Source organism: Lithobates pipiens, unplaced genomic scaffold (genome assembly GCF_037356315.1).
Source record: "Lithobates pipiens isolate NorthernLeopardFrog02 unplaced genomic scaffold, aLitPip1_a1.2 Scaffold_8, whole genome shotgun sequence".
Taxonomy (NCBI): Eukaryota; Metazoa; Chordata; class Amphibia; order Anura; family Ranidae; genus Lithobates; species Lithobates pipiens.
This window is the reverse complement of record NW_027507903.1, coordinates 590,816,769-590,843,045: the sequence shown is the minus strand read 5'-3', so window position 1 is coordinate 590,843,045 and position 26,277 is coordinate 590,816,769. Positions and strand designations below refer to the sequence as shown.

Below are 26,277 nucleotides of genomic sequence, written 5' to 3'. Positions count from 1 at the left end.
GATATGCATCCTTGATATCTGAGTAGTAGTGATGGGCTAATGGCGCTACCTCAAACCTTATATTACCTTTTATCTTCCCTATAGGCTCTGTGCAACCCAATCTGTGTTTGCTATAATGTCCCAATTTTTTTATGTTTATGTCCAACAAAATATTCCTGTTAACCCAAATTCAACCACGTGCCACTACAAACCAATTATATTGATTACCCTACGTTGAATAACCTCGAGGAAGGTGGACACGTTCAGTTATTCACTAACGTAATCAATCAATCAATCAGAATCCCAAAGGGATAATTAGTAAATAGATTAAACCCTAAAGCACCCAAAACCACATATAAAATCCAAGAATCCCAAGCAAGTGTTCAAAATATTTTTGTGATACTAATTTTTGTGATACTAAAAATATTAGTATACTAAACAAAAACAAACGCACTCCGTGTACAAAGCCCCTTATAGGGGAAAATATAACACCTATAATCGCACTGTGTTTGCGCAGTTCCTGTGCTAATAATTACTTCCACTGTGCACAATTTACATTTCCACTATAATACCCCAGTGAGTGAAAAAAATTGCAATAAAGAAACAAAGACAACCAAAACCATGAAAAATAAAAATAAAAAATGAGATGAAAAATAAAACGAATGTGCGGGGTAATTCTAACCCCCTTACGAATATAAAAAATACAAAAACCTAGAAAAAATGTGAATAAGATCAGAATATCAATAGATATATATATATAAAGTCCACACAAAAGTCTCTTATCAGATATTTTCAACTGTGCGATTATTCTTTTTCAAATAACAGGAAGGTGACTTTTGTGATTAGGCCTGCTTAATGGTAACTTCCGTGCTCGTTCCCCCTCAAGGGTCCCCACTCACCGAATCCACTCACCCCCTAGGGGGTATATTGCCTGTAATCTGTGTTCCACTAGGTTGAGGATTCTTCTAATTAGCTCTGTCTTCAGCTGGTCCTCCCCAGGGTTTATTGGAAATGATGAGAGTAGGAGACTTTGTTATCCACCAATGGGTCCTCAAGAAAGAAAAAATCTGCTCATGGTGTAGTATTTTCAATAACTGACCACTTGAGAGAAAGGGAAACGGGCTACAAAGAAGGTTCTTCAAAAAGACTTCTAAAAAATAATAATAGCTTCTGCAACAATTTATATGCCTTATTTATATGTATATAGCAGAGGACTAGTGATCACTTAAAATATGCTTTATTACAAAAATGTTATATAATTACAAAAAAGAAGAAAGCTTTTGCATATGCTAAAAAATTATTTTACAGCGCTTTGTGCAAAAAGTTTTTTTTTTACAAAAAAGTCCCCTTAAACCAAAGGTGCGATCTACACCAATTGCACTATGAGCCTGTAAATTTAGTATATATGTACCAATAATGCAGCTCAAAAGAGTATACTAAAAAATGACAAAGTAAAAAAATAAAAAATAAAAGTCAGAAAAAATCAAAAAAATTGAAATAAAAAGTATATGCTTAAAAACAGCGGTACAATCCTTTTTTGTGCAAACCAGCACTATACACAGTTATATGGAGCCTAAGTCCCCAATTCTCTGTCCTTCTCCTAAAGTTTTAGGGAGTCCCGTTTTTTAGGCACTGCAGGCTACCCATATACTGGATGCAAAACTACTTATCTTCATCAAACAATTATCCTCCTTGCATGGACGGAGGCTTGAAAGAATTTTGGCACCAGCCCGGTTCGCCAATCCACAAGGGTAGTCACCCTGATCGAACGGCGTGCGCTCCAACTGCGCTCCACCGGGTCAGGCGCACCGGAAGTGACGTGGTGTACGTAATGACGCTGTACGCGTTTCGTCATAGACGTCCTCAGCAGGCTGCTGAGGACGTCTATGACGAAACGCGTACAGCGTCATTACGTACACCACGTCACTTCCGGTGCGCCTGACCCGGTGGAGCGCAGTTGGAGCGCACGCCGTTCGATCAGGGTGACTACCCTTGTGGATTGGCGAACCGGGCTGGTGCCAAAATTCTTTCAAGCCTCCGTCCATGCAAGGAGGATAATTGTTTGATGAAGATAAGTAGTTTTGCATCCAGTATATGGGTAGCCTGCAGTGCCTAAAAAACGGGACCCCCTAAAACTTTAGGAGAAGGACAGAGAATTGGGGACTTAGGCTCCATATAACTGTGTATAGTGCTGGTTTGCACAAAAAAGGATTGTACCGCTGTTTTTAAGCATATACTTTTTATTTCAATTTTTTTGATTTTTTCTGACTTTTATTTTTTATTTTTTTACTTTGTCATTTTTTAGTATACTCTTTTGAGCTGCATTATTGGTACATATATACTAAATTTACAGGCTCATAGTGCAATTGGTGTAGATCGCACCTTTGGTTTAAGGGGACTTTTTTGTAAAAAAAAAACTTTTTGCACAAAGCGCTGTAAAATAATTTTTTAGCATATGCAAAAGCTTTCTTCTTTTTTGTAATTATATAACATTTTTGTAATAAAGCATATTTTAAGTGATCACTAGTCCTCTGCTATATACATATAAATAAGGCATATAAATTTTTGCAGAAGCTATTATTATTTTTTAGAAGTCTTTTTGAAGAACCTTCTTTGTAGCCCGTTTCCCTTTCTCTCAAGTGGTCAGTTATTGAAAATACTACACCATGAGCAGATTTTTTCTTTCTTGAGGACCCATTGGTGGATAACAAAGTCTCCTACTCTCATCATTTCCAATAAACCCTGGGGAGGACCAGCTGAAGACAGAGCTAATTAGAAGAATCCTCAACCTAGTGGAACACAGATTACAGGCAATATACCCCCTAGGGGGTGAGTGGATTCGGTGAGTGGGGACCCTTGAGGGGGAACGAGCACGGAAGTTACCATTAAGCAGGCCTAATCACAAAAGTCACCTTGCTGTTATTTGAAAAAGAATAATCGCACAGTTGAAAATATCTGATAAGAGACTTTTGTGTGGACTTTATATATATATATATATATCTACCGTATATACTCGAGTATAGGCCGACCCGAGTATAAGCCGAGGCCCCCAATTTACCCCCAAAAAACTGGGAAACCTATTGACTCGTGTATAAGCCGAGGGTGAGATATGCCTGTCCATCCCTGTGTGTGTGTCCATCCATCCATCCATCCCTGTGTGTGTGTGTGTGTCCATCCATCCCTGTGTGTGTGTGTGTGTCCATCCATCCCTGTGTGTGTGTGTGTCCATCCATCCATCCATCCCTGTGTGTGTGTCCATCCATCCATCCATCCCTGTGTGTGTGTGTGTCCATCCATCCATCCATCCCTGTGTGTGTGTCCATCCATCCATCCATCCCTGTGTGTGTGTGTGTCCATCCATCCATCCATCCCTGTGTGTGTGTGTGTGTCCATCCATCCCTGTGTGTGTGTGTGTCCATCCATCCATCCATCCCTGTGTGTGTGTCCATCCATCCATCCATCCCTGTGTGTGTGTGTGTCCATCCATCCATCCATCCCTGTGTGTGTGTCCATCCATCCATCCATCCCTGTGTGTGTGTGAAACACCGTAGTCATACAAGTACTACTCAATGACTTCATCACACTAACTTTACAATGATGTCATCTTGTATCTGGACCTTGTATGCTCCTGCATTTTTCAGCTTTTTTATGAATGTCAGAGTATCTTTTATTATTAGTTCCTCAACTAAACCATGGGATAGACATAAGTGAGGCACTTGCCCTTTAATCCTATAGAGCAGTGGTCCCCAACCTTTTTGGCACCAAGGACCGGTTTTGTGGAAGAATATTTTTCCAAGGCCCGATGGGGGGGGGGGGGGAATCGCGATGTGGTGCGTTATCGGTTCAATCATCCTGATACCATTGCATAAATAATATTTAATGTCCCATTGCATGAATAATAATAAATGTCCCATTGCATAAATAATATTTAATGTCCCATTGCAGAAATAATATTTGATGTCCCATTGCATAAATAATATTTGATGTCCCATTGCATAAATAATATTTGATGTCCCATTGCATAAATAATATTTGATGTCCCATTGCAGAAATAATATTTGATGTCCCATTGCAGAAATAATGTTAAATGTCCCATTGCAGAAATAATATTAGATGTCCTGTTGCAGAAATAATATTAAATGTCCCATTGCAGAAATAATATTTAATGTCCCATTGCATGAATAATAATAAATGTCCCATTGCAGAAATAATATTTAATGTCCCATTGCATAAATAATATTTGATGTCCCATTGCAGAAATAATGTTAAATGTCCCATTGCAGAAATAATATTAATTTCCCATTATAAAAATATTAGGAGTGCAGAGTGCACTGTACTTACTGTTCCAGCATGGGAGTGAGGGGAGGAGCCGTTGGAGACTGCGGGAAAGTAAGTTCAGTGAGGGTGGGCGGGGAGAGATGAGGTCACACTCTCTCTCTCATTAGCCGGCGCTTCTCTGTGTAGCCAGCTTATGGTAGGGCGGGACAGCGGCGCGCCTGTGCGTAGCGCAGAGGGATGAGGTCATGTCTCTGCTTGTTCGGCCGCATCGCTGACAGTTTTCTCCGTCAGCTGCGAAGCTGACCTTAGCCGGCCGCAGCACGGGGGTTGATGATCTCGGACCTGACAGTGTCCTTGGAGCTGCGGCCCACCTAGAGAGGCGGTACGGCCCGGCTTTGGGCCGCGGCCCGGGGGTTGATGACCCCTGCTATAGAGTATTCAATTGAGAACATTTCTGATGGACTCTCCTAATGGCTGCTTTCTCTGCTGTTACTGTAAAATACCTTTCTTTTTTACCATTTAGATCTGAACCACTGAACTGATATTTGAGATATCCCAGCGGAGACAGATACACACATAGAGCTTTTTTCTTGATCTTGTCCAGCCTACCTGTGTCCCCAGCCTCTGTCCGGTCCCGAGCCTCCGTCCGGTCCCGTCCCGAGCCGAGCCTCCGTCCGGTCCCGTCCCGTCCCGAGACTCCGTCCGGTCCCGTCCCGTCCCGAGACTCCGTCCGGTCCCGTCCCGTCCCGAGCCGAGCCGAGCCTCCGTCCGGTCCCGTCCCAGGATCACCGCTCTTCGTCGGCGCCCATTCCCCTGTTCAAATGCCGCGCCTCCCTGTCTGTGATAGGCGGAACACAATTTCCCAGCAGTCTGTGTTCCGCCTATCACGGCCATCCTTTCATCCTCGTCCGTAGTACGAGGATGAGACGATGTCCGTGATAGGCGGAACACAGGCTGCTGGGAAATTCAGTGTTCCGCCTATCACAGGCGAAGGCGGAGCCGGAGGCGCGGCTTTTGAATTATAGAATGGCTGCTGTCTGTCTGCTCGACACGCTGATCGAGCAGGCAGACAGCGATGACTCGAGTATAAGCCGAGGGGGGCACTTTCAGCCTCAAAAAAGAGGCTGAAAATCTCGGCTTATACTCGAGTATATACGGTATTGATATTCTGATCTTATTCACATTTTTTTCTAGGTTTTTGTATTTTTTATATTCGTAAGGGGGTTAGAATTACCCCGCACATTCGTTTTATTTTTCATCTCATTTTTTATTTTTATTTTTCATGGTTTTGGTTGTCTTTGTTTCTTTATTGCAATTTTTTTCACTCACTGGGGTATTATAGTGGAAATGTAAATTGTGCACAGTGGAAGTAATTATTAGCACAGGAACTGCGCAAACGCAGTGCGATTATAGGTGTTATATTTTCCCCTATAAGGGGCTTTGTACATGGAGTGCGTTTGTTTTTGTTTAGTATACTAATATTTTTAGTATCACAAAAATTAGTATCACAAAAATATTTTGAACACTTGCTTGGGATTCTTGGATTTTATATGTGGTTTTGGGTGCTTTAGGGTTTAATCTATTTACTAATTATCCCTTTGGGATTCTGATTGATTGATTGATTACGTTAGTGAATAACTGAACGTGTCCACCTTCCTCGAGGTTATTCAACGTAGGGTAATCAATATAATTGGTTTGTAGTGGCACGTGGTTGAATTTGGGTTAACAGGAATATTTTGTTGGACATAAACATAAAAAAATTGGGACATTATAGCAAACACAGATTGGGTTGCACAGAGCCTATAGGGAAGATAAAAGGTAATATAAGGTTTGAGGTAGCGCCATTAGCCCATCACTACTACTCAATTTTTAAACATAACCTGGTTTGCAGATTGTGTTCTTAGGGAGGCAGCAACCTCATAGCGATTAATATAAATAGGTCCAATTTTTACATATGTATTTTCTACATTGTTATACCTCATAAAAACTGAAACTAGTAATACATTATCAATAGAGCCTGGGGGAGGCACAGGTATTCACATATATCCCTGTTTGACTGTGACCTACTCCATAAGCGCGGCCTTCCGTGTATAATTGACATCCTTGATATCTATTGATGCCATGAATTCTCCCCCTTGCAGGGAGGAGACCACAGTGCGGATTGACTGTATTCGGAAGGACCGGATGTGTAAAAACCGGTTCAGATCTTTCAGATCCAGGATAGGTCTGACACTTCCATTTGGTTTTGGAACGGTGAAGAGATTTGAGTAAAACCCCGAACCCTGATCTTTCGGGTTCACCTCTACTATCACACCCTGGGATAGTAACTGATCTAAGGCCAGAAATAGCGGTTTTTGCTTTACTGGACCCCTGGGGATCCTTGACCTTAGGAAACGAGAAGGTGGAATCTCCTGAAACTCTAGCTTATAGCCCAGAGATACTGAAGAGATCACCCACTTGTCCTGGATCTCTTTCCGCCAGACTCCTGCAAACTGCGGGAGCCTTCCCCCCACTCTGCCGAGCGGGGCGCCCCTTCACAAGGAAGTTCTTGGGCTTTTGCTTGGCAGGCTTTCGCCCCCAAGTCTTTTCCTGCCCCTGGGCTCTGCCTTGAGCCTTTCTAGTAGAGGAGGGCTGAGAAGGCCATTGCCACTGCTTAGAGCTTGATGCTTCGGGAGAGAGAGCACGCCTGAATGACGGACGTTGGCTCTTTTTGATTGGAAGGAGAGTAGATTTTACCCCCTGATATTTTGGACAAATTTTTCTCCAAACAAAACGTTCTCCTTTAAACAGGAACCCAATCAAATGCTTCTTGCATGACAGCTCAGCTGCCCAATTCTTTAGCCATAGGGCCCTTCGCATGTGTACCAACAAGAGGGACAAACGTGATGCTTGTTGGACAGAATCCAAAATCGCATCAATCATAAAGCACAGAATATGAGGCAGTTCTGCATAATTTTCTACTTCCTCACTGGGAAGGATCCCAAGCATCTGCTTAACCTGTTCCTTGAGGAACCGACACAACCCCACGGCTGCGACTGTAGGTTGCACCCCAGCGCCAGTCATGGAAAAGGAGGCTTTTAATAAGGTTTACAGCTTTTTATCAGTTGGATCCTTTAAATACCTGCGCAATATCCAAAGGACAAGTCAGGTTTCATTCACGCAAGAAACAACCGCATCAACAGATGGGACCCCCCACTTCTTGGTGAAACTTTCCTCCAGAGGATAATGCAAAGAAAACCTTTTTTAGGAGGAGCAAACAGTTTATTGGGATGTCCCCAATCCTTATACAACAATTCATCCATTAAGGGATGGATTGGAAAGGAATAGGCAGTCTGTGGGGCTTTCCTGACTCCCAGGGAAGAAACAGAGGATGTAGCGACTTCAGCAGCAGGCATTCTGAATGTGGTACGCGCCAATTCAGTATAATACTGCACCTGTTTTCTGAGTGCCTGGGAGGAGGGGACTATCTCCTCTACCTCTGACTCATCCGACTGCTCATGATCCCTATCCAAAGATAGGGATCTCTCCTCATTTTCAGAAAAATCATCTGAGAGAGGAATTTCAGCAGAGGGAGGGGATCTACCCCTTTTCATGCTATATTTCAGGGAAGCAGTAATAAAATTCATTATTTTCTCTTCAAAACCCTCCAATGTAGCCCTAAGGGAGTATCTCAGTGACATAAACCGGGGCTGACACATTAGGAGAGGCTGCAAACCTGACAGGTGCACTGACTCGTCTTGAGAGGCTGGCTCCAGTCTTGCAGGGGGGGGGGGATGGTAACTTACAGGCACTCTTTTTGAACCCCTGGACCTAGGCGGTGATTTACCAGTGCCCTTATTACCTCCCCCTGAGACCCTCTTACGAGGAGACATAGTACTAGGCTACAAAGCAGAGGTACTAGTACAAGTGCGATCACTGTTGCGCTTAAAGTCTCACAATAATATATATATGCTTAAATTGCACAACCTGATGCTGAGTAGGTGTCTTAAGGTTTGCCTAGATCCAATCCCCACGGATGCTTACTGCCCACAGCTCCTGTGTCTCCAATTACAGCCCCCTGACGCTCTGGGCTTTTAAAAACTGCCGCCTGGCGCCTGCGCAGTACAGCGCCGTGCACACTGACGTGCACGGCTCGCAACCACACCCCCCCTCCTCCATTAGGCCGGGATCCAGGGGGGGGAGGAGAACCCAAAACGGAGCTGCGTGGGACCCCCGAACTGCGTGGGACCCCTGTTTACCTTATTTGTGGCAAGGACTGCAATGGAGACGTGAGTTAGCTGGAGAAACAGGCTTTCACTGAGCGTGTGTATTGAAAGGCATTTAAGTATGCATCAGGCTGCTCTTACTCCCTCTAGTGGTGGAAACCAGGTAAGACATACAACTACTCACAATGAAGAAATCCATTCATATATTAAATATACAGGATAACTTCCCTTACCTGTCCCCGACGCAGGAATTGCTGAACCAGACAAATTCCAGCCTTCACCCATCACGGCGGGTATTGTTAGCCAACCTTCAGGTATATCTGGGGCTCCTTCTCGGAAGAACCTCCCACCTGGGCCATGTAGAAAGCTCTGCCAGAAACTTTCGTGCACTCTGTATAAACAGTACACCAAGTCTGGTTTTCCCAGAGCCCAGTCTTCCAATGGAGAGGACTTACAGGCAAAACCTTGCTTCTTCGGCTGACGAGGCCCGGGTACCATACCATCTTGGGAGTCAAATATCGGCCCGAGGTATGGATCCGGTTTGTTGTAGCCCTTCGGTCCTCACAGGGACCTGCATAGAGCTAAAGTTTTACGTGACCATCACCATAGACACTGGCGAAAAAACTGAGTTGCCTCCCAAATGGGAGGGGTTATATAGGGGAGGAATTCTCCTTAATTAGGGTCAACCAGTGTCCAATCACCAGAGGTGCCTATATAACCCACTATGTAATGAAGCTCCTGTGTCCCGTAATGTATGATCAAGAAAGTGTATTATATTTGTACTGTCTACCCCCATGTTGTGAAGCGTTGCATAAATGTTTGGCGCTATATAAAACCTGTATAATAATATTTTCAGCCCGTTCTGGTTCGTGTACACGATCCCCTGTATCAGTCAACGGCGGCTGCAGGAGAGAGAAGAAAGCACAATATTGGTCCAATATAGCCATACCTAGAATTATTCTTTGAACTCGCATTTAATTTAGTCAATTTTGGTAAAATAAACACCAAATCTACAAAAAATGGTTACTTCCTATTTCAGAATATACATTTTTACATTTCTACATCAACTTTGATAGTGTCTACACTCTGTGATTCTACAAAACATTTTATGTTCCCTACAGGTGGATTAATAAACTGAATTGTGAGAAGGATTTAGAGTGAAGCCGTATCTCACCAAATGATGAGCTCCACAAGTGAAAAGCCATTTCCTTCTACGGATTGTGAGCAGTCCTTTAGAATTATGGAGCATTTAATTAAACGTCAGAGGAATCATAATGGAGAGAAACCATTTAAATGTTCAGAATGTGATAAGCGCTTCACCGATAAGTCGGGTCTTAGAAAACACCAGAAGATCCACACAGGGGAGAAGCTTTTTAGATGTCCAGAATGTGACAAGTGCTTCCCAGAGAAGGGAAGTCTAGCTAATCATCTGAGGATTCACACCGGCGAGAAGCCATATTTATGCTCGGAATGTGATAAATATTTTAGATCCAAATCGGAGCTAACCCAACACCAGCGGGCTCACACAGCAGTAAACCCATATAGATGTGTGATATGTGGCAAGTGTTTCGCAAAAAAGCAAATTCTTATTGGTCACCTGAGGATTCACACAGGGGAGAAACCATTTAAATGCTCAGAATGTGACAAAAGCTTTGCGGAAAAAGGAAATCTTTCTCAACACCAGAGGATTCACACAGGGGAAAGACCATATCGTTGTTTAGAGTGTAACAAGAGCTTCAAAGAAAAATCGCATCTTACTATACACCAGAAGATTCACACAGAAGAGAAGCCATATGTGTGCCCTGAATGTGATAAACGTTTTAGGTTCAAATCAAATCTGACCAAACACCAGAGGACTCACAAAGGACAAAAGCCATTTAGATGTTCAGAATGTGACAAGTGCTTCACAGAAAAAGCTAATCTCGCTAAACACCATATGATTCACACAGGAGAGAAACCGTTCCTGTGTTCTGTGTGTGATAAATGTTTTATAGCCAAATCGGATCTGATCAAACACCAAAGGGTTCACACAGGAGAGAAGCCATTTAGATGTTTAGATTGTGACAAATGCTTCACAGAAAAGGGAAACCTTACCAGACACCAAAAGAGTCACATGAGAGAGACGCAATATCATTTTTCATCGGGGCATTCACACAGGACAGAATCTGTTCATATGTTATGAATTTCACCTAAATTTATGCAACACCTAATTAAAGTTGTACTTCAGGCACACAACATAGACTACTAAATAAAGGCAGGGATGTGCCGCCAATGAGGCAAAGCAAGCAGACCTCATCAGGCAACACTTGGTGGCGGGGCAGCATTGAAGCTGGAATATCCATACTGGACACTCTATTCTCACTGCGGTTCAATAACCTTTCCCTGTATATCCCTGCACTTTTATGTTCTGCCGGCGGGGAGCCTTCCTTGCCAGGGGAACACAATGATCACTACTGGAGACTATAGCTGCTGGAAGTGATCGCATGAAAAAGATCAGACTGGTTGTACTAAAGTGGATCAGTAATTTCAACTGCAGTGCAACCAGCCTGCCCATAGATTTATAAAACATTGACTGGTCAGTGCTAAACTGCCCAAGATTTAATCAATCTATGGCCAGATTTATTGAGCTGGTTTCTAGGACACTTGCTGCTGGGCCTCAGCACCATTGGTTGCTGTGCCAGTATCCTGGTAACCGACAGTTCATTGTGTCCAAGCAATCGATGCCAGGCTGCTGGTCAGGCCACACCATCACCAGTTGCTATGCCAGCGTCCTAGCAACCAAAGGATGGGGGGTGCAAACCTGGGGTAGCATGGTAGTGACATTTGAGGAGGGGGTGCACTGAAAACAGCTGCCTTTTTGAAGCATCTGTTACAGTTCCATAAGGATATATTCTTTGATGTGCTGGGCATTTTTTGGAATTTGGATTTTTTTTTTTTTTTTGCGGTCTGTATCTTCTGCTGGGAAAATTCACTGTCCCTGAAACTGAAAGTGGGGGAAAATGCAAAATATTGAGCTGGCAACAAAACATGGACAGAGGGTAAATCTTCCAGTGAGCATACCTCCGTAAATGAGGGGATGTACATCCTTTGAAGAAATTTTAGCTTTTGCCAGCTTATCATACACTTTTATTTTTTTGTCACATGGGAGAAAGTACCCAATGTGCTCACACCAACAGTTTGTGTTTTTTAGTCCGTCTGTCATTATGGGGATCGTTTCATAGGCCTCGTTCACACATGTGCAGAGATATTACTTTTTTTGCATTTGTTTCTGGGAGGGCACAAAGAAAACAATTGCTCTCTGTGTCCTGTTCACCCCACAATCCTGGTAGCTTGTGAAGATTTTTTTCTGCGCAGAAATCTGCAATGTGTATTCAATTTTTTTTGCACAGAAAAAAAATTAACATGACACTAATTGTGTGGTGCAAACGGAGAACAGTTTTTTTTTTTTTGTGCTCCTGCAAAGCAATTGTGCTAAATGTTTTTGCATAGAAAAAAAAACTCGCATGACAGCAGTGTATTGGCATGAACCGGCCACAATGGTTTTCTTTGTGTCCTTGCAGAGACCTACTGTATGTAATAAATATACATTAGAGGTTGACCGATATATCGGCCGATATTTGCCGTTTTTTAATTAATCGGCCGATTGTGCTGATAAAAAGGCCGATTATAACTACAGCGCCACTTGCAAATGACTTTTGTAATAGAAGTCAATGCAAGTTGTCTGAGTCTTCAGTGAAGCGTCTTTCCTCCTCTCTGGGCAGTCTGCCAAGAAAAGAGCAAAGAGATACAATGTTTACACTTCTGAATGAACTTAGCTCTGTGTGTAGAATTTCTCAGTTTAACTATTTAAAGGCTAAATCTTTCCTGACACTTTTTGCTTACAAGTAAAAATCATGTATTTTCTGCCAGAAAATCACTTGGAACCCCCAAAAATGATATATATATTTTTTAGCAGAGATCCTAGGGCAGTGATGGTGAACCTTGGCACTCCAGATGATTTGGAACTACATTTCCCATGATGCTCAACTATACTGCAGAGTGCATGAGCCTCATGGGAAATGTAGTTCCAAAACATCTGGGGTGCCAAGGTTCACCATCACTGTCCTAGGGAATAAAATAGAGGTTGTTGCAATATTTTATGTCACACGGTATTTGCGCAGAGGTCTTTCAAACGCAATTTTTTTTGGGAAAAAAATACACTAATGATTTTAAAAAAAATAAAAACTAAAACCGTAAAGTTAGCAAAATTTTTTTTTTCGTCCAAAAGTTTTGATTACCTGTTTTTATTTAATATATATATATATATATATATATATATATATATATAAAATCTAAATTATACATACGAGTGAACTGATTGGAGGTTTGTTTTGTTTAATAAATGTGAGAAATTTTATGTATCACTTAAGGCTGCTTTCACACTGGAGTGGGCAGGCGTTGATGGTACAAACGGCACTTTACTGTTATTTTAGCTGTGCTATTCGGCTGCTAGTGGGGCGCATGTAACCCAGCTAGCGGCCGAGGAAATGCACCCGTGAAGCGCTGCTGCCATATCGCATTGCATGCGATTCGGCAGTGGCGCCCATTCATATCAATGGGCAGGAGTGGTGGAGGAGCGGTATACACCACTCCAAACGTCCTGCCAGTGCATCACCTCAGTGTGAAAGCACTCTGTCTTTCACACAGACTGCAGGGGAGCCGTTTTGCAGGCACTTTATAGGTGCTATTTTTAGCCCAAAAGCGCCTGAAAAATGCCCCAGTGTGAAAGGTGTCTGTTAGATTTTATGAGATGAAAGAGGGGGGGGGGTTCGACCTCTAATATACATCTCTGCACATAGTGTGAGCAAACCTATGCAAGTCAAATCTGCTTTTTTTTTTAAATTAGTTTGTAATGCCATTGGGTGTGAACAAAGATAATTATTTTGTTGCCACTTGTAGATGAGTGGGACTTTGTTTCAAAAGACTCACCGTACCTCTTAAAAATACCTTGGATTTACTCTCAAAAATAGGTTCATTTTCGTGGGTGTTTCTGCTGGCCTGGTGCTCCAGGGCCTCCAAAAATGTGATAGGTAGTCAGGAAATTAGATGTGCCTTGAAAAAGTATTCATACCTCTTGACATTTGTAATGTTACAACCAAAAACGTAAATGTATTTTATTGAGATTTTAATTAATAAAATGATAGACCAACACAAAGTGGTACAAAATTGTAAAACGGAAGGAAAATGACAACTGGTTTTCAACATTTTTTACAAATAAATGTGAAGGGTGTTGGGTGCATTTGTATTCGGCCCACTGAGTCAATACTTTGTAGAACTACCTTTCGTTGCAATTACAGCTGCAAGTCTTTTTTGGGGATGTCGCTTTGCACATCTAGAGAGTGACATTTTTGCCCATTCTTCTTTGCAAATTAGCTGCTCTGCCAGATTGGATTGAAAGCGTCTGTGAACAGCAATTTTCAAGTCTTGCCACAGATTCTCAATTGGATTTAGGTCTGGACTTTGACTAGGTCATTCTAACACATGAATATATTTTGATCTAAACCATTCCATTGTAGCTCTTACTGTATGTTTAGGGTCGTTTTTCTTGCTGGAAAGTGAACCTTTTAAGATCGCCCTGTATTTGGCTCCATCTATATTCCCATCAACTCTGACCATCTTTCCTATCCCTCCTGGAGAAAAGTATCCCCACAACATGATGTTGCCACCACCACCATGTTTCACAGTGGGGATAATGTATTCAGGGTGATGTGCAGTGTTTAGTTTTTTCGCCACACATAGCATTTGCTTTTAGGCCAAAAAGTTACATCCCCCACATGGCTTCTCACAAACTGCAAACGGGACGACTTATGGCTTTCTTTCAACAATGGCTTTCTTCTTGGAACTCTTCTATAAAGGGCAGATTTGTGGAGTGCATGACTAAATCTTTGTCCTGTGGACAGATTCTTCCACTTGAGCTGTTGATCATGGCTGCTTCTATGATTAATGCTCTCCTTGCCCAGCCTGTCAGTTAAGGTGGACGGCCATGTCTTGGTAGGTTTGCAGTTGTGCCATACTTTTCATTTTTGGATGATGAATTGAACAGCACTCTGTGAGATGTTCAAAGCTTGGGATATTTTTCTTTATAACCTAACCCTGCTAAACTTCTCCACAACTTTGTTCTTGACCTGTCTTGTGTGTTCCTTGGTCTTCTTGATGCTGTTTTTTAACTAAGGTTCTCTAACAAACCTCTGAGGGCTTCACAGAACAGCTGGATTTTCTACTGAGATTAAATTACACACAGGTGGACTCTATTTACTAATTAGGTGACTTCTGAAGGAAATTGGTTCCACTAGATTTTAGTTAGGGCTATCAGAGTAAAGGGGGCTGAATACAAATGCACGCCACACTTTTCACATATTTATTTGTAAAACATTGTGAAAAACATTTATCATTTTCCTTCCACTTCACAATTATGTGCCACTTTGTGTTGATCTATCATATAAAATCCATTTACGTTATTGGTTGTAAAATGACAAAATGTAAAATTTCAAGAGGTTTGAATATTTTGACATGCACTGTATGTCTCTAGAAAGCCTGAAGGTGCTCCTCGAATTTTGGACCCCTATGTGTGTCCAGGCTGGTAACACAGGTGGTATCACCACACTCAGGGCAAGTAACAGAATGTGTTTTGGGGTGTATTTCTAAGTATGTCTATGCTGTTTGTTAGAAATATCTTATTAATGGCTGTGTAAAAAAAAAAAAAAAAGAAGAAAGAAAAATACATTTTAGTTTTCTTTATTACATTTTTAAAAAACGTATGGCAAAAAATTACATTATCAAGACTCATTATGCCTTTCAGAAAACACCTTGGAGTGTTTGCTTTATGAAATTGGTAAGTCTGTCGGGAAGACCGTCGGACCTAATCTGACAAAGTCCGCTCGTGTGTACGCGGCATAAGACATTTTAAGAGCCAAGGCCTGCCACCAGCAGAGCAAACAACCAGGTTCCACGTGAATTCTGACCCTAAAAGTAACCCCCCCCCCCCCCCCCCCCCAAACACAACAGTGCCTGCAAAAGGGTAAAAATACAGCGCACAGAAACTCTGAGAGGTGGAAATGTAGTAAACGTACAACATAAACAGGCAGCAGGGAGACAAGACACTGACTACAAGCTTACCTGCAAGTTTCTGTTATCTGTCAGTGCCAGGGGCGCTGTTTGCTCCTTTAACCACTACAATACAGGGCACTTTCGCCCCCTTCCTTCCCAGACCAATTTTCAGCTTTCAGTGCTCTCGCACTTTCAGTGATAATTGCGCGGTCATGCTACACTGTACCCAAATTACATTTTTATAATTTTGTTTGCACAAATAGAGCTTTATTTTGGTGGTATTTATTCACAACTACGGTTTTTATTTTTTGCAATATAAGCAAAAAAAGCGGAAATTTGGAAAAAAAACAATATTTTCTTCTTTCTATTTTAAAAGAAATCCAATAAAATCGAATTTTGTCATAAATATAAGCCAAAATGTATTCTGCTACATGTTTTTGGTGTATAATAATTGGTTTGTGTGATCACTGACATATGTGCGCAAATGATCATGTACAGATGTGTGCAGGTGATCATTGGGACATGTGATGTGATTTTAGGGGGACATGTGTATTTTGTGTGTTTTACACTAGGCTGGTGATCAGTGAGTAAAAAGCTGTAAAAAACAGCTCATACTCACTGGTCACCAGCTGGCTGCAGCGATCCGCTCTCCTCTCCTCTCTTCAACGACAGCTTCCGTGTGAGGAGAGGAGAGCCGATTGCCTAGCAACCAGCTGTTTGTTTACATCACATGACGGCTATGATTGGACACGGCTGTCATGTGATCAAGAGGGCCAATCACAGAGCCCTCCTGGTGATCCGAGATGCGCCGTGTCTGGGTGACACGAGCGCATCGGGATCGCGCCGCTGCGTGGGTGATCCCCCTCCTTCTGAAGGACGTTTCTGAATGTCCAGTCAGAAGGAGAGAGCTCCCACCTGGCTGTATATATACATTGGCCGGGTGGGAAGTAATTAAACATAGCAGGGGGTATAGCAGGAGGAAGGATCCTAAAGTTGTCTTCCGGCCCTAACACCCCCTTCCTGAGAAGCCTTGGTGGAGAGATTCACTAATCATCAATGTACACTATACAGGCGGTCCCCAGGTTACAAACAAGATCATGTTTGTAAGTCGGAATGGGTACTTTTTTTTTTTTTTTTAAGTGTAGCTCCAGCCAAAAAATCTATTTTTAAGCTTTTTGGATAGCCTAGGGAAGGGTTAACACCCCGAAACATTTGTTTTGCTGTCTATGCCCCGGTTCAGAAGATTTTCCTTCACTTCCTGTCCCAATGACAATTGGATTTTGAAAATTTTTGGTTTTTGTGGGAACAAGGATTGGTGATTAAATCTTCCGTGCAGACCGCTTTTTCCGGTAATAGCTCTTACAGGAAAGAATTTCCCTTCCTAGGGGTAGATTTCCTCTCACTTCCTGTTATCTCCCTTTGTTTGTTTTGGATGTTTGTAACTAGGAGCCTGCCTGTGCATTGTATTGATTGGAGACTCCATCACCACAAAGTCACTTTTATGTAATAGGACACCTGCAAAAAAGAGGTAAAGCCACTGCTTCTCCGCCCTATAGCCGCTGCATGTATTCTAGACTTCTGGGTGTGTAGAATATTTTCTTCTCCACTGGCTCATACATTGCTACAGGATGTACAAGCCAGCAGGGCAAACCACAGCGTGCTGCATGCAGAGCAAGTGTTTGACTTGTATGGCCAGTCAAATACTTGCAGTGGTCGGGTAGTAGAGGTGTGTCAGCTTTTTGAAATATTGGCTGCTGGAAAGTACCGTATTTTTTTTGTACCATAAGACCCACTTTTTCCCCCCAGAAATATGGGGGGAAATGTCTCTGCTTTTTATGGTGTGACTATACAACAGGCACCGCCCCCCGTCGCCGCTGACACTGCTCCCCCCCTACCGCCACCACTGCAAGAGAGACAGGAGAGCGGGGGGACAGACATTCAAACACCCCCCGCGCTCTGCCAGACATTCAAACCACCGTGGCCGCCGGGCAATCCCCCTGCTCTGCCAGACACAGAAAATATAGCATTCAGCTACTCGGGCTGCTCTGCCAGCGGATGGGATAACATCAGGTAAGGCTGTGTGTGTGGCAATGGTCACTCTGCATTATTGGCAATGGTCAGTCTGCATTTCTTTGGCACTGGTCAGGCTGCATTTCTCTTCTTTTACAGGTGGCCTATTGAGCAAAAGTGAATTTGTGGTGACATTGTCCCTTTTTAATATTATCAGTTTTGTCTGATTAAGTCTTTTGGTGGTTTCTTAATCTCCCTGGCGCTATTCCCGAGTCGGGCTCGGGGTGAGATTTCATTACCATAAGCAGTATTCCCGAGCCAGACTCCGGATCCCATCGCAGGATCCATTGTCCCCTGGATCCAGTGATGTCTCCCCACTGTGATCTGCGAGCTGCCGTGTCTCGCTCGATCTGTCACATCGCCTGGCTCCGTTCCCTGCGAGCATTGCGACGCACGGGGACGGAGTTTGGCGCCAAATTCAAAAAGTAAAAAACACAGTATAGATACAGTATACTGTAATCTTGCAGATTACAGTACTGTATCTAATTACACATCCCTTTTGTCCAGGAATGGGCTATGGGCTCATTTACACAGCTAGGTCTTTGCAATCCTCTGCCACTGCTAAGCCTGTACAAATCAAGTACAGGCTGACCGGCTCTTCTGCTGTTTATATGTAATCACACATAGATCAGTGAGGGACAGGTGAGTCGCCCTGGATGTAAAAAGTCTGCATACAAAGCGGCTCATCTCTTCCTAATCACATGTGATCACTACTTGTGCCAAGTGTCAGCCTGTCATTGATTTTTACAAGCTTCCTGTCTACAGTTCATCGCAAACACCTGGTCATATCAGCAGAATAGCAATGATGTGGACAGTCGTGTGAATAAGCTCTAAGGGCCTTTTCACATTGATCCATTTTTAATGTGTTTTTGGGGTAAAAAAAGAAAAGCAGAAGTGAAATTGTTGAAAAATTAATCCCTTTAAATCTTATTGAACTTGTCGCACCAGTGCACAATGGGTGCAGTACATTTTTAAAAGTCTTGCACTTTTTGGTGTATGTTTAACCACTTGTGTGTTTGGTGTATGTAAACTCCACTTGTGTGTTTTGTACCTATAGATAAGACTATAATAGGGCTTACCTATAGGGTGCTGTAAATATCTGAGAAACTTGCACAACGATATTTATTGTATGCTGTGCTGATTGCATCATCGGTGCATGCGCTCTGAAGGAATAGCTGCCTGTGCCGAGACCGGCGGCTCTGGCCAATGACCGCTCCGGAACCCGCAAACTCAGAAGAAACACCGGGAAAAATGTTGGCTGTCTCAGTGGAGTTCGGGCACCACTGCAGGGCTTTGTTCTAAGGTAAGTATTTCATAATGAGCTAGTATGCAATGCATACTAGCTCATTATGCCTTTGTCTCACAGGGTTTTTGTTGGGTTTGCAACCTCTTTAACGCACAATCATGTACATCATTGTATTCAAGCAGGTATACTGGTGCTATGGCTGCAGCTGTCAGCCATAGCGCTAGGATAGTTTTTCTCAGCCGGGTATGCCCTTCATTGTAATGCCTCTGGCACACAATACTCCTATTTGAGCATCTATTTTTTTTCACACTTTTTTTTTAAATGTATTTGCTTGTATTTTCGCAGTTTGCACACAGTTGAACTCTGGAGATTTAATTTGAGTAAATCTAAAAGTTGCTATGCTATCTATATAGAGGAGACATCCATGCAGTGTGTGTGTGTGTGTACACACACACACTTATAATTTCAGTAGCTCACAAACGTCAGTACACCCTTCACATTTTTGTAAAATATTTTATTATCTTTTCATGTGACTAAAGAAATGACACTTTGTTACAATGTAAAGTAGTGAGTGTACAGCTTGTATAACGGTGTAAATTTGCTGCCCCCTCAAAATAACTCAACGCACAGCCATTAATGTCTAAACAAAAGTGAGTACACCCCTAAGTGAAAATGTCCAAATTGGGCCCAAAGTGTCAATATTTTGTGTGACCATCATTTTCCAGCACTGCCTTAATCCTCTTGGGCACGGAGTTCACCAAAGCCTCACAGGTTGCCACTGGAGTCCTCTTCCACTCCTCCATGATCACATAACGGAGCTGGTGGATGTTGGAGACCTTGCGCTCCTCCACCTTCCGTTTGTGGATGCCCCACAGATGCTCAATAGGGTTTAGGTCTGGAGACATGCTTGGCCAGTCCATCACCTTTACCCTCAGCTTCTTTAGCAAGGCAGTGATCATCTTGGAGGTGTGTTTGGGGTTGTTATGTTAGAATACTGCCCTGCAGCCCAGTCTCTGAAGGGAGGGGAGCATGTTCTGCTTCATTATGACACAGAACATGTTGGCATTCATGGTTCCCTCAATGAACTATAGCTCCCCAGTGCCGGTGTTCTGACAGATAGTGTACTGCCATCATATAGTGTCCGCCCCGTAGTGCGCATGCGCAGTACGGAGCAGACGAAGCTTTGGAAAATCTCCAAAGATGAACGGCGCCGAGTGGAGGTGGTAGCCGCACCATGCAAGTGGACATAGGGTTGGGAAAATTAGAGGGCCCCTCGCGGGCTCGCTTCACTTGCCACGCTTAGGGCCACTCTATGTCCACTTGGATGGTGGGGATAAAACCTGGACTCACGGCGCAGTGCAGTACACAGTGGACACTATCCGATGGGGGACAGTATATGATAGGACACAACGGCAGCACTCGTGCAGCCCCAGACCATGACACTCCCATCACCATGCTTGACTGTAGGCAAGACACACCTGTCTTTGTATTCATGGTTCCAGTAATCCATGTCCTTAGTCTGCTTGTCTTCAGGAAACTGTTTACGGCTTTAACGTGCATTATCTTTAGAAGAGGCTTCCTTCTGGGAAGATAGCCATGCAGACCAACTTGATGCAGTGTGAGGCATATGGTCTGAGCATTGACAGGCTGATCCCCCCCCCCACTCCTTCAACCTCTGCAGTACTCATATGTCTATTTCCCAAGGACAACCTCTTCATATGATGCTGAGGATGTGCACTCAACTTCTTTGGTCGACCATAGCGAGGCCTGTTCTGAGTGGGACCTGTCCAGTTAAACCGCTGTATGGTCTTGGCCACCATGCTGCAGCTCAGTTTCAAGGTCTTGGCAATTTTCTTATAGCCTACCCTATGCCATCTTTATGTAGAGCAACAATTATTTTTATTTTTTTTCAGAGTGTTCTTTGCCATGAAGTGCCATGTTGACCTTCCAGTGCTCAGTATAAGAGAGTGTGACACCAAATTTAACACACTTGCTCCCTGATCAAACCTGAGAGTCACATAACATCGGGAGGGAAAATTGGGACCAAATTGGACTTTTTCACTTACTCAATTTTGTTGCCAGTGGTTTAGACATTAATGGCTGTGTGATGAGTTATTGTGGGGGGGGGACAGCAAATTTACACTGTTAGGCCGGGTTCACACCACAGCGATGCGGGAACGCCGCGAATCCGCCGCGTTTTCTCCGTATCGCACACCTCCCGCCGGCAGTTCACACTGCCCTATGCGGACGGCTGGGAGTGTCAATGATATGTTAATGACACCCCCAGATCCGTCCGCATATGGCAGTGCGATCTGCCGACTCGCACAGGAATCGGATCGCATGGTGTGAACCCCCATGCGATCCGATTCTGTTGAGGACCAAAAAAAGGGTCCCGTGCGAGTTTTCTGCGGGAGCGATGCAAATTCAGCCATACTATCTGTATGGCTGAACTCGCATCGCTACGGAGATCGGATGTGATTTGCACTGCAGTGCGGTGCGAATCACATCCGGATCTCCCCCCGCAGCAGTGTGAACCCAGCCTTACACAAGCTGTAAACTCGCTACTTTACATTGCAGCAAAGTGTTATTTCTTCAGTGTTGTGACATGAAAAGATATAATAAAACATTTACAAAAATGTGAGGGGTGTACTCACTTTTGTGAGATACTGTACACGAATATATAGGCAAAAGAAGTCGGTATCCACATTGCATCCCAGAACAATGCCTTGGTGCTCCACATAAAATGAATAATATAGTAGCAGGTACAGTAGGCATAAAAGGCTTCCACAGATGAGCAAGGATAATATAGTTTTATAGCACCAATGTTTCAGGGAGACACAGAAAGGAGAAAAATGGGCTGTGACCCACCAAAAAAAAATGCAATAAAATTATTATATTGTCCTTGTTCATCTGTGGAAGCCCTTTTGTGTGCCTACTGTCGTGTGTGTGTGTGTGTGTGTGTGTATATATATATATATATATATACACATACACAATATGTGTATGTACAGTGCCTTGCGAAAGTATTAGGCCCCCTTGAACTTTTCAACCTTTTGCCACATTTCAGGCTTCAAACATAAAGAGATAACATTTTTGTATACACACACAGGCTCAGGCTTGGCAATGTATGCGTCAATGAATTATTTTCATGCATTTATCAAGGAAAATGTCACCTATTTTGCAGAATCGCCAGGAATTGTGCACTATAATTTCCATATGATATCCACGACCTAATAAATGAATTTGTTAGGGATAAAATAATTTTAGACAAAATGAAGGGTGAAAATAGATTAACGAGGTATCTTAAAAATGTTAAACAAGTATAAATAAAGGCGCAAAAACATACTTTTTTTTTTTTTTTTTTACCACAGATGTATTGAACAGTCTAAAGTAGTCCAAAAAATGTATTGGATGTTAGGAAAGTCCAAACACTCAGGGCTACAACCATATAGGAGCATTTTAAAATCATCACTAACCTCAAACATGTAAACATGGGGAATTTGAATATCTGTTTAACAACCATTCTCAATCAGGATTCCTCCGGGAATAGCGAGGGGTTCCTATGAGCTTTGGCTAACCGACCACCCATCTGATGTTGCCTGCATAGTTCCAGGTCCAGCACCACTTGGCAGAGTCAGCAATATGACCGCAAGGGTGTCATTCTGGCCACCCCTGCAAGGGAGGGGTTCTGCGCACTTACCACCACCACCACCATCATCAATGTAAGGGTTATTTTTCCAATGACACTCAATCGACAAATCCTACCATGGATTCCCTGTGACCCAAAAACTATTTCAAGGGTTCCTTTTGGAGTAAAAAGGTTGAGAAAGGCTGGTGTAACGTGTCCCTGTGGTTACTATATAAGAGGAATCCAAATATAACAGTGGCAGCAGGTAGCACCCAGCCTAAACTGTCTGCACATATTGTACCTGCTGCTGCATAAACCTTCATCTCCCAATATGATATGCCACAGTTAACAATTGCTAGCAAATAATTATGTAAAATGATAATAACTCGGACTAAATGTTATAGCGTTGTCTATTCTTTTTAAAAGTCCCCTGTTATCTTTCCGAAACAGAAAAGCAGCTCTGGGCATACATTGAATGTAAAGTGCCATAGACCTGGTGGAGGTGGCATTATCAGTGTTGTACACCTACAGTGTAGGTTTCATGCACACTAGCAGGTCCTAAACTGCATAAAATCCTATGAGGGAAATTTACTAAAACTGGAGCATTCAGAATCTGGTGCAGCTGTGTATAGTAGCTAATCAGCTGCTAACTTCAGCTTGTTCAAATAAGCTTTGTGAATTGAACCCGGCAGCTGATTGTTTTCTCTGCAGAGCTGCACCACATTTTGCATGCTTTAGTAAATCTTCCCCTATTTGTCAATGTACACACTTTTGCCAGAGTTTAGTTGCTGCTGCGGTTAGGGGAGCTTCAATCTTCCTCAGCCTTTCTCTTATGAATGTGGAAGAATCTCATTCAGGATAGGAATGTTTTGCCGGCTGTTAAAGTAGGCACTGGGGTTGATTTACTAATGGCAAATAGACTGTGCACTCTGCAAGTGCAGTTGCTCCAGAGCTTAGTAAATTAGCAAAGCTCAGCTGACTTCCATCATCCAATCGTGTGCAAGCAAAAATGCTTTTTTTTTTTTTTTTTTCCCTTGCATGTGATTGGGTATTCCTTGCAAAGTGGAGATTTACCTAATTGAATAATATCTGGAGCAACTGCACTTGCAAAGTACACAGTCTAGTTGCCTTTAGTAAATCAACCCCCGTGTGTACATGAAGCAATAATGAGGGGTGCTGCTTTGCCTCATTGAGGACTGCCTACCACTAGAGGAGAGGCGACCGGAAGAAGAGGACCGTTTGTGCCATGTGATAGGCCTAAAGACATCTGCAAAAGAAAAGTGGTAAAAATTTAAAGAATAAAAAGAAAGAAAACTCTCCAACAACAGAATGAATGCCTCCATTGACATCTGATGGTCACAACATGATCCTTTCACTCACAGGTACTTGCAATCAGCAGGCCTTCTGCAAACATAAATGGTCACATTGTGCAATCATTCAGGTAGGCCTAGTTTACACTTTTGGCCAGGGAGTGAAAAGAAGGTTGAGCCACAGTTTTACTGCTTCCTTTTAACCCATCCCCCCCCATACACAGACTCTTATGTAAGGGAGGCAGTGATGGAGACCCTGATGTAGAGAAAACTTCTGAGGTGGACCCTGATGAAATGGGGACTCTGATATAATGGGGAACTCTTGAGGTGAACACTGATTAAATGGGGCTCTGATGTAAGGGGGGACTCCTAAGGTGGACTCTAATTAGAGAGGGCTCTGATGGGGACCCTGATGTAGGTGGGATTCCTAAGGTGAATTCTGATGTAAGGGGGGCTATAATGGGGATATTCTTAATGTGAACTCTGTTGCAAGGAATACTGATGGGGACCCTGATTTAAAGGGGGAATCCTAAGGTGGCCTCTGATGGAAGGGGGGCTCTGAGGACCCAAATGTCAGGCGGGAATGCCTAAGGTAGGTGCTGGTATAAGGGGGCTCTGATGGGGACCCTGATGTAAAGCAGACTCCCAAGGTGGATTCTGATATAAGGGGGGCTCCCAAAGTGGACCCTGATAAAAGGGGGTGTTGATGAAGACCCTGATGTAAGGGGGCTCTGATAAGGACCTTGATTTAAGTGAGTACACCTAAGGTGAACCCTGATGTAGAATGGGGATGTGGTGGGGACCCTGATGTAACGGGGGACTCCTAAGGTGGACTCTGATGTAAGGAGGGCTCTTATGTGGATGCCGGTGTAATGGGGGGCTCCTAAGGTGGGTTTGGTGTGGGGATTGGGGCTCCTAAAGTAGACCCTGATGTAAGGGAGGACTCCTAAGTTGGATCCTAATGTAAGGGGGGCTCTGATGGAGAACCCTGATGTAAAGCAGATCCCTAAGGTGGACCCTGATGAAATGGAGGACTCCTAAATTGGATCCTGATGTAAGGGGGCCCCAATAAGGACCCTGAATTAACGAGGAACACCTAAGATGAACCCCGTTGTAGGATGGGACTGTGATGGGGACCCTGATTTCCATGGGGGCTCCTAAGGTGGATCCTGATGTAATGGGGTTTTGCTCTAGACTCTGTTGAAAGTAAGGGCTCCCAAAGGTGGCTCCTGATCTAAGGGAGGTCTCTGATGAGAACCCTGATGTAACAGGGGATGCCTAAGGTAGACCATGCTTTAAGGGGGGGCTTCTAAGGTGGACTCTAATGTAAGTGGGGTGCTGATGTGGATCCTGATGTAAGGGGAAGTGCCTAAGGTAGATTTGGGGTTGGGACTTCTAAAGTGGAGCTCTGATGTCTGATGAGGACCCTGATGTAACAGGAGATGCTGAAGGTGGACCCTTATGTAAGGGGGCACTTCTAAGGTGGACTTGTAAGGGGAGCTCTGATAAGGACCCTGATGTTAGGAGGGACTCCTATGGTGGACTCTCATGTTAATATTTAAAGTGGTAGTAAACCCAGTTTCAAAAAACACTTACATTCCCGGCATGCTGGAAATGCTAACTTTCACATTGGTTGTGCTCTCAACCAAACTTTCAAACCATCCAATGGCTGGAGTCATAACTGATCACATGTGCAGCATTATGGCAGATGAAGAATCATTAGAGGCCAAGATGGCAGCTTCCTTGACTGAAAACGATAGAAGGGTTTACTTCCACTTTAAAAAAAAAAAATGTTTTGTTTAATATTTTTACACACACACACACACACACTTTTAACCACTTCAGCCCCGGAAGATTTTACCCCCTTAATGACCAGGCCATTTTTTGCAATACGGTACTGCGTTACTTTAACTGAAAATTGTGCAGTCGTGGGATGTTGCACCCAAACAAAATTGAGGTCCTTTTTCCCCACAAATAGAGCATTTGGTGGTATTTGACCTCTGTAGTTTTTATTTTTTGCGCTATAAACAAAAAAAGAGTGACAATTTTGAAAAAGCAGTACTATATTTTTTACTTTCTGCTATAAAACATATCCAATAAAAAAATGTAAATCAAATTTCTTCATCAATGTAGGCCAATATGTATTCTGCTACATATTTTTTTGTAAAAAAAAATCCCAATAAGCGTATATTGATTGGTTTGCACAAAAGTTATAGTGTCTACAAATCATGGCATAGATTTAGGGACTTTTTATTTTTTTTAATTTTTTTTTACTAGTAATGGCGGCGATCAGCGATTTGTGGGGGACTACGACATTGCGGCAGACAAATATGACACTAAGTGACACTTTTTTGGGACCAGTGACACTAATACAGTGATTGATGCTTAAAAAAAATGCACTGTCACTGTATAAATGACACTGGCAGGGAAGGGGTTAACATCTGGGTCAATCAAGGGGTAAGTGTATTCCTAGGG

The 26,277-nt window shown here is 43.1% G+C and overlaps 1 protein-coding gene across 1 annotated transcript in view; it reads left to right on the top strand.

The window, feature by feature from the left end:
• LOC143962291 (uncharacterized) overlaps positions 1-26,277 on the top strand; it is a 78,509-nt gene that overhangs the window by 24,198 nt on the left and 28,034 nt on the right. The window contains exon 4 of the mRNA XM_077471594.1: positions 9,584-10,637. Within this exon, the coding sequence (XP_077327720.1) occupies positions 9,640-10,637 (998 nt within the window). The 5' untranslated portion in view covers positions 9,584-9,639. The remainder of the gene's footprint in view (positions 1-9,583; positions 10,638-26,277) is intronic.